Here is a 15,867-nt window from a genome sequence, read left to right as displayed (position 1 = left end):
GAATCTGCCGCTAATGCAGGTGACGTGGGTTCAATCCCTGGGTCAGGAAGATCCCCTGCAGAAGGAAATGGCAGCCCACTCCAGTGTTCTTGCCTGGAGAATCCCAGGGACGGGGGAGCCTGGTGGGCTGCCGTCTGTGGGGTTGCACAGAGTCGGAAACGACTGAAGTGACTTAGCATAGCATAGGTGGTATAGAATCTGCCTGCTAATGCAGGTGACGTGGGTTCAATCCCTGGGTCAGGAAGATCCCCTGGAGAAGGGAATGGCAACCCACTCCAGTATTCTTCCCTGGGATACCCCACAGACAGAGGAACCTGGTGGACTACAGATCATAGGGTCACAAAAGACTCAGACATGACTAAGAGACTAAACATCAACAGCAACAAATACTGTGGCACTTTAAAATGTGTAAGCATTTATCTCCTAAGAAGGACATTCTTCTACTTTATACCAATACTATTATATAACTCCTGAGAATCCATAATACCCTCTAATATTTAGTTCATAGTAAATTTCACCAGGTGTTCCAAGAATATATTGATATTTATAGCTGTGTTTTGGTTTGACTCAGATTGCATTCAAGGTTTATACATTTGGTTGTGATGTTTCTTGGTACTTTTTGAGCCTTCTTGATATGTTCCTGTCATTCATGGGTCAGTCAGTTCAGTCACTTAGTCGTGGCTGACTCTTTGCGACCCCATGAACTGCAGCATGCCAGGCCTCCCTGTCCATCACCAGGTCCTGGAATTTACTCAAACTCATGTCCATCGAGTGGGTGATGCCATCCAACCATCTCATCCTCTGTCGTCCCCTTCTCTTCCCACCTTCAATCTTTTCCAGCATTAGGGTCTTTTCAAATGAGCCAGTTCTTTGAATCAGGTGGCCAAAGTATTGGGGTTTCAGCTTCAGCATCAGTCCCTCCAATGAATATTCAGGACTGATTTCCTATAGGATGGACTTTCATTCATGAGTAGGGATTTATATTTTAGTCATCCTCTGGTCATATGGCTTTAGCCATTGTTTATTGTCCACTTAGTTCACTTATAGGAATACTTCAAGGAAAATGCTTCTCATTTGAAGAATCATTACAGTTATTCAAGGCTTCCCAGGTGGCGCTAGTGGTAAAGAATCCACCTGCCAAAGCAGGAGACGCAAGAGATGTGGGTTTGATTCTTGGGTTGGGAAGATCTCCTGGAGTAGGAAATGGCACCCAACTCCAGTATTCTTGCCTGGAAAATTCCATGGGCAGAGGATCCTGGCAGGCTGCAGTCCATGGGGTTGCACAGAGTCAGACACAACTGAACAGCTGAGCACAACGGGCTATTGCCCACTGCACATACAAACACACACACAGATAGTTATTTAACAAGTTCCTTTCTTGTATTTGGACTTCCCTGGTGGCTCAGATGGTAAAGCGTCCGCCTACAGTGTGGGAGACCTGGGTTCGATCCCTGGGTTGGGAAGATCCTCTGGAGAAGGCAATGGCAACCCACTCTAGTACTCTTGCCTGGAAAATCCCATGGACGGAGGAGCCTGGTAGCTTACAGTTCATGGGGTTGCAAAGAGTCGGACACGACTGAGTGACTTCACTTTCACTTTCACTTTCTTCTCTTGTATTTAATTAAGGCCTACTGTACACCAGACATCATTTTCCTGGTGTTTGGAAGTGAAATGGAACAGGAAAGGTAAAAATGGACTTTCAAACTAGTGGGACTAGAGGAAGGAGGCAGTTAGAACTTCCTTACTGGGAAGTCCCTGGTGGTCCAGTGTTTAAGACTCCGTGGTTCCACTGCAGGGGCTGTGGGTTTGGTCCAGGAACTAAGATCCCACATGCGAGAAGTGTGGCCACAAAACAAAACAAACAAACGAAAACCAAAAAAAACTTCCTTTCTAAGCCAAGTTAGTACCATATATGTAAGAATGCTAAGTTGTATCATAGCAGTAGTGGCCTGACTTTCCCCTTAAATGAGATAGGAAATGCCTAGTTTTCCTTGAACAACATAGCTGCTTTTGCGTATTTTGTGAATACGTTGTTAAAAAGTTAAATATTTTGAAAACATTTTTTCTTCTAAATTAGCCAAGTATGTTGTATGTTCAGAAGCAGAGGAGTTCCATTGCTTCTACCCATCGTTCAGGTTATCCAATGCAAACAGCTAAAATCTGTCTAAAGAGTAGAACCGACATTTTAGGCTTATGTGAAAAATTCTTCAGCGTAAGCTTCAAAGTCCCCCTTTTTTGATAAAAATAGAATTTACTGCAAAATATAGCCAGCAGTGTGTCGGGAGTAGATGGAGACCCATCAGAGAGAAGAATATGAGTGCAGGCTGGGCAGAGAGGAGGCCCTGTCGTGGAGGGAAGCGCTTTAGAAAGCTGCAGCCAGCATGTCAAACGGCGGTGTGATTTCTGGATGGTGGCAGGGTACTGGGAGCTTCAAGAGAGTGGGCAGTGTACATGTGAATCATTAACCAAAAAACTACCTGTGAGCTTTAGGCCAAAGAGCCATGGTGATGGGGTGGTCATGGAGGGTAGGTTGGAAGCTGTTGCTGGCTAAAAGTCATCGAGTGTTGTAGGCTCATTTATCCTGCAGGTACGTAAGCCCAGAAGGGTCAACAGAAGACCCTCTGCAACCCCTACCTCCTCGTGACAGAGATCACCACGGACAGTCTCTCAGAGTGGGGAGAGGTGACCAAGAGGTGACTTCGGGGTCACTGAAAGTGGCCAGAGCTCATCTTTGGACAGGTCTGAGCTTTTAGGCAAAAGGTTAAGAAATTACAGAGTGAGTGTGGTTGTGAAGCATGCTTTTCAGGTCATACAAGCATAGAGACTTCTTAAATTTTAAAAACATGTTTTAAGTGTTCAAATCTACCCAGCATTTCCATTTGATTTTGTTTATATGAACCTCTTCTCTATTATCAGCCAAAAATATGAGTAAGTACAAAGAGGGACACACTGAGAACTTTGCAGCCTCACAATTTACCAGTGGTAATGGAGAGCCGCGGGAGTTTGGGCCTGATTTAATGAAACCCTCTCTGCATGTGGTGGGTGTGATGGTATCTTTGTTGTTCCCCAGGAGGAGGTGGATCAATAAAGCTTCAGTATCATCATTCTGTCCGTCCCTGAGAAGTAGCTTTAATGCCTAATGGAGAAGAATGGGATGCTGTAGACCTCCCCAGGGCCAGCAACTTTGTTTTGGACCATTTGTCTCCGTCATCGTTGCGCAATTGTCCATCAGGAAATAGTGTCAAATGTGCTTGTCCTTTTGCTTTCTGTTTTCATAGGAAGTGTTTCAGAGGACACATTTTTTGTGTCATGACACCTGGACAATCTATTTACTTAACTTACCTATTTATGTAAATACACATGTATTGGGCTTCCCTGGTGGCTCAGCAATAAAGAATTCTGCCAATGCAGGAGATGCAGGTTTAATCCCTGGGATAGGAAGATCCCCTCGTGAGGGGCATGGCAACCCACTCCACTATTCTAGCCTTGGAAATCCCATGGACAGATGAGCCTGGTGGGCTACAGTCCATGGGGTCACAGAAGAGTTGGACATGACTTAGAGACTAAGCAACAACAACTATGCATGTATTACATATATAGTATGTACATAATATCCATTTCCATCCCTCCATATAATACAGGGGTACATTACCTATGTCTTCTATTTATCAGAATGCACCTAAAGTTTTCATGGGCTTAGCTTTATGTTACAATTTGATTCTGAGTTCAAACAAACTGTATTTTGATAATGCCACGATTCTTTTAAATCACATCACTAAGATACACAAAATTATAGAGCACAAAAATGCTGAAGCAACTTTGCAATAAAAAAAAATTAGTGAAAGCACAGGATTCTAACATTTTCATTTTGCTATTGTTTCCTTAAGCTGCAACACCATTTTGAATTTGAATACCAGACCAAAGTGGATGGTGAAATAATCCTTCATCTTTATGACAAAGGAGGAATTGAACAAACAGTTTGTATGTTGGATGGAGTATTTGCATTTATTTTACTGGATACTGCCAATAAGAAAGTGTTCTTGGGCAGAGATACCTATGGGGTGAGACCTTTGTTTAAAGCCATGACAGAAGATGGATTTTTGGCCGTGTGTTCAGAAGCTAAAGGTAATGATAGAATTTTTCTGTGGTATTTCATTATTGTCCCGATTCTGTGTTTTCTTCTAGACCGTATTTACAAATCTAATCCAATCCATATATACAAATGGGGCAACCCAATTTTTTTACAAGTGACTGTGTTAGTCATGGATTTTCTAGGCCTCCTTTTTTTTTTTTAAAACCACGGAGCTGGAGTCTCCTTTTTGGCACTTAAAACTCTGTAATCCTTACAGGATAGGTCTGTAGTAAAGTCATGTAATTTTTGTTGTGCTAATAGGTTCTGTGTCTGGTTTGATCCCGTGTGTGTTTTCGAGTTTTCCTGTGTCATGTGGTAACAGTAAGGTTGGCCAGCCCTGCAGTTACTGCACTGTGGTACTGTGCCAGGCTGTCCCACAAAGTCATTTTTATTCAGCGCTTTTTAAACAGCTTTATTGGGGTATAATTTACATGCCATACAATTCATCCATTGGAAGGATACCAGTGGTTTTTAGTATGTTCATAGATATCTGCAACCAAAACTAGTCAATTTAGAATTTTTTTTTTTAAATCATCTCAAAACTAAGCCTTGTACTCTTAAGCTGTCACTCCCCATCCCTTTATATTCATTAAGCATTAAGCTTCCTGTCCCCGTCTTCCTTCCTCCTTCCGCACCCCCAGTTCCAGCCAGTCAGTCCGTCTTTGTGGATTTCCCTATTCTGGCCATTACATACCAGTGGAGTCATACCCTGTGTGGCCTGGTATTTCATTACTGGCTTCTTTCACTTGGCATAATGTTTCCAAGGTTTGCCTATGTTGTAGCATGTTATCAGTATTTACATCTTTTTATTTACTTTTTATGACCTGAAGATATTCCATTACCTGGATATACCACATTCTGTTCATCCCATGTTTATCCTTTTGTCAGTTGATGGACAGTTGGCTTTTATGAATAATGTTTCTCTACATATTTGGGTACAAGTTTTTGTGTGGTTTCATTTTTCTTGGGCATATACCTAGGAGGGATCACATGATTTACTCTGTGTTTATAAATAGCATTAAAAAGAATAAAATACTTGGAATAAATGTAACAAAAGTACAAAACTGTATGCTGAAAACTGTAAAACGTTGTTGAAAGAAGATCTAGAGAAATTGGAAAGCATCCCATGATCACGGATTGAAAACTTAGCATTGTTAAGTTGGCACAGACTCCCCTAATGGATCTACAGATTCAACATGATCTCTGTCAGTATCCCAGGTGATTACTTTGTAGAAATTGACAAGCTGACTCTGAAATGCATAGGGAATTGCAAAGGCTTCAGAATAACCAAAGCAATCTTGAAAAAGAATAAAGTAGGAGGACTCTCCCTTCCTGACTTAAAAATGTACTGCAAAGCAAGGGTAATCAGGACAGTATTGTACTAGCAGAAAGAGAGACGTACAGACCATAGAGCTGAGAGTCCAGAAGTGCATCCGTACATCTGCAGGCAACTGATTGTCAGTGAGGGTACTAGGACCATTCAGTGGACAAAGAATAGTCTTTTCAACAAATGATGTTGGGACAAGTTGACATATGCAAAAAAAACAGTTAAACCATTACCTCACACCATTTATAAAACTCAAAGCAGATCAAACTCTAAAATTTGATCACTAAAGTAAGCACTGAAACTTGATAGTAAAACTAAAACTTTAGTAAGCACTAAAACTATAAAACTCAGGAGAAAGCATAGGGGTAAATCTTCATGACCTTCAATTTTGCAAAGAGTTCTTTGATATGACATCAAAAGCACAAACAACAAGGGAAAAATAGATACATTGGGTTTCATCAAAATTAAACATTCTTGTACTTCTAAGGACACCATCAGGAAAGTGAAAACTCAACCCACAGAATGGAAGAAAATACTTGTACATCATATTTATCATTTTTTGACAATAAAGTTGAGGAAGACAGTCATCGTTTATGTCCTAGCTAGACAGCAATGACATGCTAAACTGTGATCTACCTCCTCGTCTGCTTTTTTGCTTCATTGTTTAAATCCTTTCTCACTTGATGTAATCATACGAGAAAGAACAAGTACACACATTATTTACCCAAAGTGCTGTTAGGGAAGCCCAGCAAAGAGAACACAAGGGAAAAGGAGACTCCTTACTTCCATTTGTCTCTGATAACCTTGATACGGAATATAATCTCACGTCCAGTTTACCCTCTGAGATTTCTAAACTTGTAAGTTTACAAGATGTACTTGTAAGTACATCTTTAACTGCCCTTTTCTAAACAACAGGTCTCATCTAGGGTACTACAGCAGTTTTCCTCTCTCAGTGCTTCCAGAATAGACTATCTAAAACTCATTTGGTTGTGGTGCTTTAAATCGTAATTGCTCCTCAACTTCCGCAGGGGCCGTGTGCCTCACTTGAGGTCTGCTGGTAGGTGGTAGGATCTGGATCTCATTTGCTGTTTGAATTCCATACTACACAGTAGATTCTTGGGTTAACAAACTCAAATTGTACATCATAAGTATTCTGTGTGGATAGGCTGTTACTATTTACAATAAAACTTTTTTTTTAAATCAAAATCGTGATGTCAAGTTGATTACTTCTTGTGAGAACTTAGAAAATTTAAATTATAACATTTAACTCACACACAGGATATAATAACTACATAAGGGATATCTGAGTTTAAAGTACCTTAACAGTGGATCATTTTGCTTATTAAAGGACTGAGAACCATAGCTGCTTTTTAAAAAATACCTCAGGGATGACAAATGACTGCCAGGATATCATAAAATTAAATTTCAAGTCCATCTTTTTGTTTAATAAATGTATCTTTTGTTTGCTTAGTAAAGAAAATAGATTTTTTAAAATCAGAAATTCCAGCTAGGGAGAAGAAATTAAACATTGGAGGTTTTCCTATTGCCTTAAATTATTAGAAATCAGTTTAATTTTTCTGTACATCTCTGTACACTATTACCTTTCTAGTAGGGTTTGAGGTAATTATATTTTTCCTATTTTGCTTATGCAGTGGACATTGTATTTGTATTAAAAAGAAAATAAAGAGGAATTTAGACATGAAAGTTACTATGAAGTATTATCCTCATTTGAATAAATTTATCTTTTTGGTTTTGTAGGACTGGTTAACTTGAAGCACTCCATGACTCCTTTTTTAAAAGTGGAGCCTTTTCTGCCAGGACATTATGAAGTTTTGGACCTAAAGCCAAATGGCAAAGTGGCGTCGGTGGAAATGGTGAAGCACCATCACTGTAGAGACGAGCCTCTGCATGCCCTGTATGACGGCGTGGAGAAACTCTTCCCAGGTGAGAGAGCAGATGCCCATCCACCTGTTCCCCACCTCTCGCCCCTAAAGGAAAGCTGTACTCTCACTTCATTGAAATGACATCAGTTTGCAAATCTGTTTCCTTTTTAACTTGGAGGTGACGACACACTGAAATTTGGCCTGCTTCACTGTTGAGCAAATGCCATCGTGATGGAGGTGGATGGTTGCATACCTGTTTCAATAAATAATTCAGCCCAGACCTTTCTGCAGCTGTTTCATTTCCTTTATGTGTTAATAGGTTTTGAGATAGAAACTGTGAAGAGCAACCTCCGGATTCTTTTTGACAATGCCGTTAAGAAACGTTTGATGACGGACAGAAGGATTGGCTGCCTTTTATCAGGTGAAGTCAGCTTAAAAAATCTAATTACATTTCATGCATATGTAATTTAAATGATTTATAACTATCCTGGAGGCTTAGACTATAAAATACTTAAAATACTTACTATTGATTCCACCTGTCCTCCATTATAGGATGAAAATGTTTTCTGTGAGTTGCTTTCAATATTTAAAATAATACAGCAACATAAAGTTATACTGTAATTGTATTGGCATGAGTGAGCTAGTAAACATGTTTGAGAAAGTTGATGTCTTCCTACTCCACAGTCTGGATGTAAGCCCTAGAATGTGTAGTGTGTGTTGTTGTTCAGTCACTCACTCAGTGGTGTCCAACTCTTTGCAGCCCCATAGACTGCAGCGCATCAGGCTTCCCCTGTCCTTCACTGTCTCCCGGAGTTTGCTCATACTCATGTCTATTGAGTCCATGATGCCATCCAACCATCTCATTCTTTGTTACCCTCTTCTCCTCTTGCCCTCAGTCTTTCCCAGCATCAGGGTCTTTTCCAGTGAGTCAGCTCTTTGCGTCAGGTGGCCAAAGTATTGGAGCTTCAGCATCAGTCCTTCCAGTGAATATTCAGGGTTGATTTCCTTTAGGATTGACTAGCTTGATTTCCTTCCTGTCCAAGGGACTCTGAAGAGTCTTCTCTAGCACCACAGTTCAAAAGCATCAATTCTTTGGCATAGTGGCTTTTAACCAATTTAAGTACTGTTACCATTATGACAGGTTAACTGTTAGATTTTTCTTACTCAAGTTGATTTTCAGTTTATAAAACTTGGGAATTTTAAAGGCAAAACTCTAATCTTGGTGCTTAGGAGGAATATAAATAATCTCTGCTCCTCTCTTAGGTAAGGCCCATAACCACCACACTTTCTGTCTTGCTCATAGGTGGCTTGGATTCCAGTTTGGTTGCTGCCACTCTGTTGAAGCAGCTAAAAGAGGCCCAAGTTCAGTACCCTCTCCAGACATTTGCGATTGGCATGGAAGACAGTCCCGATTTACTAGCTGCTAGAAAGGTAAGACACTGCCTCTTCCTGTTAGGTAGTTAAGACAGACTTGTTAATTATTGATGGTTCTATACTTTGTTGCTGTATTGACTTAGGTAATTGTTTTGAATTAAATATATTAAATGGAATGAAACGCGTATTGAAAATCACTTGTGCTGTACACTGTATTTTGGGTACGTTTATCTTCTATGGGCCACACAGTCCTCATAAAACCCAATGATGGTAATCCTGTCCTTTGAAGAGTAAGGGCATGGGTAGAGTGGTTAAGGCTGAAGGCTTTGGAGCCTGATTGTTGGTTTCAAATCTTCACTTTAGCACACAATCCCACACTTATGTAATGGGAGTGCTCATATCTACTGTGGCACAGTTTCAAGGTGAAAATTACATAGTTCATATAAAGTGTGTGGGATAGAAACTAGCGTGTAGTAAGTACTTAGAATGTTAGCTGTTCTTGTTGCTTTTCATTTTCTTTATAAGATACTGTGTTTAGGACTGTGGGCAGAGAGAACATTGTACACATTCAGTGTGTGGTAGACCTGTTCCCATTCTGATGGAACTTCCAGAGTAGATGAGAGAGACCAAGAGTTGTCTGAAAGCCAGTTGACTGATGCTGAATGAATCCGCAAGAGCCAGAGAAAACTGAATGAGGGGGAGGTGCCTTAAGTTAGAAATAGCATTCTAGATGTAAAATGAGGCATTGCAGGAGGGCCAACAGGTGATAAAATCAGCACGAGGGGAGTGGAGGCCATGCTTGTTAGGGTGAAGTCTTGGAGTGAGAAGGGCAGATGGGATGTCCACCTCTTGTGGTCAGTGGAGGGCAGACACTGGGGGACACCGGGGAGCCAGACTAATGGGGCTTGTATGCAGTGGCCTGGAGAATCATTTCCCCGTGCTGTGGTGGCCTGTGAGATCATTTCCTCTTAGCTTGTCTTACTTGTTTTCCACCATTGTTAATTCATGATGTGTTATGAACTACTGTTTTATTTTCGAGAGTTTTCCTTTTCTGGAACTTCCCTGGTGGTCTAGTAGTTAAGACTGAGCTTCCAGTGCAAGGGTCATGAGCTTGGTTGGTCCCTGGTCGGGGACCTAATATCCCACATACTATATGAAATGGCTGAAAAAAACCACAGCTTTTTCTTGAAAGAGTAGTCTTTTTCTTAAAAAAACAGGCATATGCATATTTCTTTATGTAATCAGGTGGCAAATCATATTGGGAGCGAACACCATGAAGTCCTCTTTAACTCTGAGGAAGGCATTCAGGTCCTGGATGAAGTCATATTTTCCTTGGAAACTTATGATATTACAACAGTCCGTGCTTCAGTAGGTAAGGTATTTTATGATCCCCCAAAGATTTTAATACTGAAAAGAGTGTAAGGTTTAAAAACTACTATTTCAAGCAGTTGTTTAAAGAACAATACTCATGAATGAACTCAGGTCAAATTCCTGTGTCAGCAGTTGTTGAAGATGAAACGATTTAAGAATTCCTTAAGAATTAAGAATATATAGTTAAACCTCCACATTTTGGTATCACTATTTATATTTCTTCCAAGAGTTGATGCATAGTTTTCTGTACCTTCTTACCCCCTGTTTTTATGTATAAAAGTTTGTTGGACTATACATTGTAACTAGTTTCTGTAAAGAATCCTTGTTTTAGATAGATTTTGGTAAATAGTCCATCAATAACTATTATTGTCTAGGAATAAATACTTGCTTTACCCTGTGGGTGCATACTAAGATCATAATTGTACTCCACATCGGACTGGCCAAATATTGCTGAGCCTCTAAATGCTATTGGCTTAGACACACCTCTCTCTTAAGGAACTCAGAATCCAATAGGATTCCATTGCAAAGTTTAGAGTCTGCATTCTTATGCTTTAAACTTTGCAATAACATCACTGGGGTGCTGTCTCTCCCAAAGGAGCAAAAATGATTTCTTGAAGGGTAAAAATCTTAGCTATTACAGTGGTTTCTGGCTTTCCAAAGTACTTAGACAGATATACAGTATTTCTGGTACTAACATTTCATTGGTGAAGGAGATTAGGGGAAAAGCTCTAAAAAGTATCACTAGGAAGGTGATAATGAAAAAACCCAAGAAAAATACTAGTTTACAGGGCCATGGAGCAGGACCAACCAGCATCTTTTAACATGCTTTGCTGTATTTGAAATACGCTGAATGGGGAGTATGACGGAAGAAGCCCCAAATTAAAATTAAGCTACCAAAACCCCAACTTATTATTTTCATGTAGTGATACTAGTGTGAGAGTTATCAAATTTAAGACATTTGAGTCATTGTTCAGCAGAATTTTTTTAGCATTTTTAACATTGTTTAGCAAAATTTTCAGATAGACATTCTTGGTCTGAAAGCAGGAATATTTAAAAACCTATATATAAAATTATGAAAGGGCTATGTCATCACAGCAGTACAACTTTTAGATTAAACACATATAAGTGGGTTGCACTGTAGATAAAAGGTCATTATTTTGCAAACTACTTCACATAACAGAGTCTAATCTAGTAGCAAAGCTTGCCACCGTTTTCAGAAACCAAATAAGAGGCATTTTTGGTAGAGGGTTATGTGGACATTAACAATAATTTCTGTCTCTTGTTTAAGGTATGTACTTAATTTCTAAGTACATTCGGAAGAACACAGATAGCGTGGTGATCTTCTCTGGAGAAGGTTCAGATGAACTTACGCAGGGTTATATATATTTTCACAAGGTACGCATTCTCAAATGGAAGGATATTGGTCCTAGGGGAAGAAAAGTATGAATTATTTGACCATTTTCTATTGTTTTTTTTTGATAAAACAGTAACACTTGGAATATTTTGTGAGGTGTTCGAGAAAATCTGATACTGTCTGTATTTGTTTGGGCAAGAAAGAAGTCTTAATTGTGTCAGATAATACCCATTTTTTAAAAACTAGTTAACATAAGAATCACATTTCTGGTATTTCTTAGTCCCCTGTTGTCTTATGGGCTTTGGACAATGTGAACCTGTCATTTTATCTATTGGTTCTAGCAGTCTTGGAGCAAGGGAAGGCATGCTTTATAAAGCATTTACTTTCTTCCCTAAGCTTTGGTGGTTTTTTGTCTTACCCACCTTTAGAGTTGGAGTTGTGTGCAAGAATAAGAAATAAGAAATTTCATTTCCAAAAGCAAAGCTTGAAGGGTGTATTTTTAACTTCAGCTCTGTTTGTAAACAGGCTCCTTCCCCGGAGAAAGCTGAGGAGGAGAGTGAGCGGCTTCTAAGGGAACTCTACTTGTTTGATGTTCTCCGAGCAGATCGAACTACTGCAGCCCATGGGTATCTTGATGTTTTAGGAAGTGATTATAAAAATAACCTCAAAAAACAAAAGGCTTTCTTTTCATTTAGTATATGCTGTGAAGTATGCCTTTTATAGAAAAGATGAAGCTTGTCTCAGTGCAGAGGGAGTAAGCTGAATCAGAGTGCTGTTGTCAGGCTGAGAGTATGCAGATAGTTGGTTTCAGGTGGAGTTTCTGTCTTGAAAACAGAACATTCTGCCCACTTCTGGGCAGCTGAGAGGAAAGGCGCTTGCAGCTCTTTTGGGTCTTTTTAAGAGAAATAAGGCTTATACAGCTTCATGTAGTTTAGTGAGCCCTTAGTGCTTGCTTGCCATGTCTGTTTGATGCTATGGGGACCATGTAGGGGAGAGGGAAGTGAAGATGCAAGGGGTTTGATTAGCTTATAAAATAGGTTTCTTTGGTATCATTTCTGATTATTGAGAGTTAGCGCTTTTTAAAGCTGGTCATTTAGAGACTCTTAACCGTATGTGATGGGACTTCCCTGATGACTCAGTGGTAAAGAATCCCCCTGCCCAGTGCTGGAGTGGCAGGTTCAATCCCTGGGCCAGAAAGACCTGTGGAGAAGGAAATGGCAACCCACTACTCCAGCGTTCTTGCCTGGGAAATCCCATGAACAGAGAAGCTTGGTTGGGTACAGTCCATGAGGTCGCAAGAGTCAGACACAGCTTGGTGACTAAACAGCAATAACAACTGTATGTGATACAATCTTTTTTGGTTGCTTCTACCAAATCACACTTAGTTAGAAAATAAGAGGTCAGAGAATGAACTGAATTCAGACATTTTTATTACTAATTGATTAATAACTTATATTCAGTATAAATCAGTGGTCCATGGTGTTTTTCATCAGAGGTCACATCATCTGTTCTTTGAACCCTGGTTAGGACAGGTAGATAGGGTAATAGCCACAGATTGACGTTATAATAGATAGTCTCACCTAGAGAAAACTATGACTCAGAAAAGTCTAGGCCAAGTCCATTCTTAATGTTCAGATCACTCATAATTCTTTTTCTGCTTTTTGAGATATTTAATAGATTACAGAAGGGAAAGTGAAAGTAATTATTCTCCAGTAGTTTGTTCACTCCCTAGACAATACATATTTTGAGTGAAGGTTTTTGTATTCGTGCATTTAATGTAGGGCAGTTATGTAGGACTGTAAAAATGACTTTATGATCTTAACATCATTTAGAGGCTGGATGAATTCCTAGGAAACCAAATCAGAATCGAAACTGAGAGGCACTAAAGATCCATTTTGGTTTAGATTTTCTTTTCCTTTTTAAGCCTTGAATTGAGAGTCCCTTTCTTGGATCATCGCTTTTCTTCCTACTACTTGTCTCTGCCACCAGATATGAGAGTTCCCAAGGTGGGTAAATCAACTTAAGGTAAAAACTGTCCATTGATACTGGTCATATTTAGAACTTTTACTGATAGTCCTTTCATTTTCATGTCAGAATGGGATAGAAAAGCATCTCCTGAGAGAGACATTTGAGGACTCCAATCTGATACCTAAAGAGATTCTCTGGCGACCAAAAGAAGCCTTCAGTGATGGAATAACCTCAGTTAAAAATTCCTGGTTTAGGATTTTACAGGACTATATTGAACATCAGGTATCATATCTTTTAAAAGTATATTTCCTGGAATAAGACAATTGGATGCAAAGTTGTAATCACTGTTCATTTTGTATTTAATTTAAATGTTTTGTGACTGTAGAAGGGATTCCCTATAAATAATACTTCTTTTAAATTTCAAGAATTCTGTAAAAATTAAGTAGTATGAAGGATTATAAGTAGCATCTAGAATAGAGAGAGGAGACTTAGTGGTCCTCTCTGGCTTGTATCTTACACATTTTGGGGCACCTGTTGGGTGCCAGACTTACGCACAAAAGAATCAAACACTTAGAGCCACCACATTGGAGAACTATGCATGTGAATGTTCCTTAAAGGTCACTGCAGCTATGTGCATTAGGGTATTTTAACATTTTCTAAAGGATTAAGAGTCTCTCAGTATTCAGAGATGTCTTTTCTTTCTTTTTTTTTGTTTGTTTGATTTTTGTTTTTGTGAAACCAGATTAAGTACATACATTTCTGTGCCATTGTAAGGCCATTTCGCTTCTATCCTGTTACTCTTACAGGTTGATGATGCAGCGATGGCAAGCGCAGCCCAGAAATTTCCCATCAATACCCCCAAAACAAAAGAAGGCTATTACTACCGTCAGATCTTTGAAAACCACTACCCAGGCCGTGCCGACTGGCTGCCCCATTACTGGATGCCCAGGTGGACCAACGCCACGGACCCTTCTGCCCGCACTCTGACCCATTACAAGGCCGCTGCCAAAGCTTAGGCACTCACTGAGCCCTGGAGTCAAAGTAATCGTTTCTTCTCCTTGTGAAGGGTAGGGATCTTGAGGGCAGGAAGGGCCAACCGCCCAGGCTTGCCTGGGTGTGAAAAAATAAAAGTCTTAAATCCGAGACTTTGCTGTAGTCATTTATATTCATACAGCCCCGTGACCAGAGGTAGCTAGAAACTGAACAGCTTTTACTGTATCACAGGAAGGTAGAGAGTGAGATAGGAGAGGGGAAACCATCTGATGGCTGGGAGACCTCACACACCCTCTCCTGTAGAGGACTTCTGGGTCTCATGCCAGTAGGGCATCCTTATGGTCCTCGCCTCATCTGAGTGTGGTCCTCCTCTGGCTTCCTCCCTTAGTTCTCTCTGCATTCCCAACAGCTGGCTAGTTACACTCTGGAGAGGTGAGTAACTTGTAAGACTTGGACAGCTCTGTTTTGTAAAATAGGTTGACTGCAAACTGCACAGCCTAAAAGTTGAGAATTATGTTTTATTAGGTGGAGTCTCTGACTTAAGACGACAGCCTCTCAGATGGCTCTGAGCGACCACTCTAAAGAGGTAAGGGAAGAGGTGGGATATACAGGAGTTTTTGCCACAAAGGCCAAGTAGTCTAACATATCAACAGATGACGAGTAGAGAAATCCAGGCATCTCAAGTTAATGAATAGCACTTTTCCAGGTATGGGGAGATGCAAGAGTCTGGCCTCATTGAAATGATTCCTTTGATGTGCCCCTCAACTGTCAAGGGCCAGTATCCTGCTTTTCTCCATCCTGAACCCCTCAGGGTGTCCAGTTGGGTGGTGGGTGGCTGATAGCTTAATGGCTGCAATATCCTTTGTTTGCTGACACATCAGGCAACGTTTTTCATCCTTGGATAGTAATTTACATCTTATTCTGTTGATCGGACATCTTTTCTGGAACTATTGTAAATTGGGAGTCAGCAGGCTTTTTCAGGGCTAGACAGTAAATGTTTTAGGACTTACAGACCTCTGTTGGAGCTGTTCAGCTCTGCCATTATGGTGTAAAAGCAGCCACAGATGGTATGGAAACTCGGGGGCAAGGCCACGATAGGCACACATATGGTCATGGCCGTGTTCTATTAAAACTTAGAAAAAGAAGCAGTGGGCTAGATTCAGCCCATAGGCCATAGTTTACCAAGCCCTGTTCTAGAGCCACGTATTTCTCATAAAAGGGAAAAGCATTCTGAACCCAGTTGGAGGAAGAGAAAATGTAACAATGAACAGGTCGATTTTCATTTGAATGCTCATTGGTTGTTTAGGGACAGGATTGTGAAATCTATTTTAAAGATGAGTTTAGTTATTAGAAATTTTTGGAGGGGAAACTCCTGGTGCACACATATATACAGGAATGCTTGATGGGAAGAGGGAGTAGGCCAGGAGTTTAGCCAGTAAGTTGGAAACTGGACACTGTTTAAGGT

General features: G+C 40.2%; 1 protein-coding gene across 6 annotated transcripts in view; it reads left to right on the top strand.

Moving 5' to 3' along the window:
- ASNS (asparagine synthetase (glutamine-hydrolyzing)) overlaps positions 1 to 14,552 on the top strand; it is a 147,731-nt gene extending 133,179 nt beyond the window's left edge. For all 6 annotated transcript variants that reach the window (XM_070787523.1, XM_019959727.2, XM_019959728.2 and 3 more), the window contains 10 exons: positions 3,888 to 4,125; positions 7,218 to 7,403; positions 7,662 to 7,763; positions 8,646 to 8,773; positions 9,962 to 10,088; positions 11,376 to 11,482; positions 11,967 to 12,067; positions 13,366 to 13,447; positions 13,536 to 13,691; positions 14,216 to 14,552. In XM_070787523.1, coding sequence (XP_070643624.1) covers positions 3,888 to 4,125; positions 7,218 to 7,403; positions 7,662 to 7,763; positions 8,646 to 8,773; positions 9,962 to 10,088; positions 11,376 to 11,482; positions 11,967 to 12,067; positions 13,366 to 13,447; positions 13,536 to 13,691; positions 14,216 to 14,425 — 1,437 coding nt within the window. In that variant the 3' untranslated portion in view covers positions 14,426 to 14,552. The remainder of the gene's footprint in view (positions 1 to 3,887; positions 4,126 to 7,217; positions 7,404 to 7,661; positions 7,764 to 8,645; positions 8,774 to 9,961; positions 10,089 to 11,375; positions 11,483 to 11,966; positions 12,068 to 13,365; positions 13,448 to 13,535; positions 13,692 to 14,215) is intronic.
- Positions 14,553 to 15,867: the final 1,315 nt, after the last annotated feature.

Source organism: Bos indicus, chromosome 4 (assembly GCF_029378745.1).
Source record: "Bos indicus isolate NIAB-ARS_2022 breed Sahiwal x Tharparkar chromosome 4, NIAB-ARS_B.indTharparkar_mat_pri_1.0, whole genome shotgun sequence".
NCBI lineage: Eukaryota > Metazoa > Chordata > Mammalia > Artiodactyla > Bovidae > Bos > Bos indicus.
This window is presented reverse-complemented; position numbering and strand designations above follow the sequence as displayed.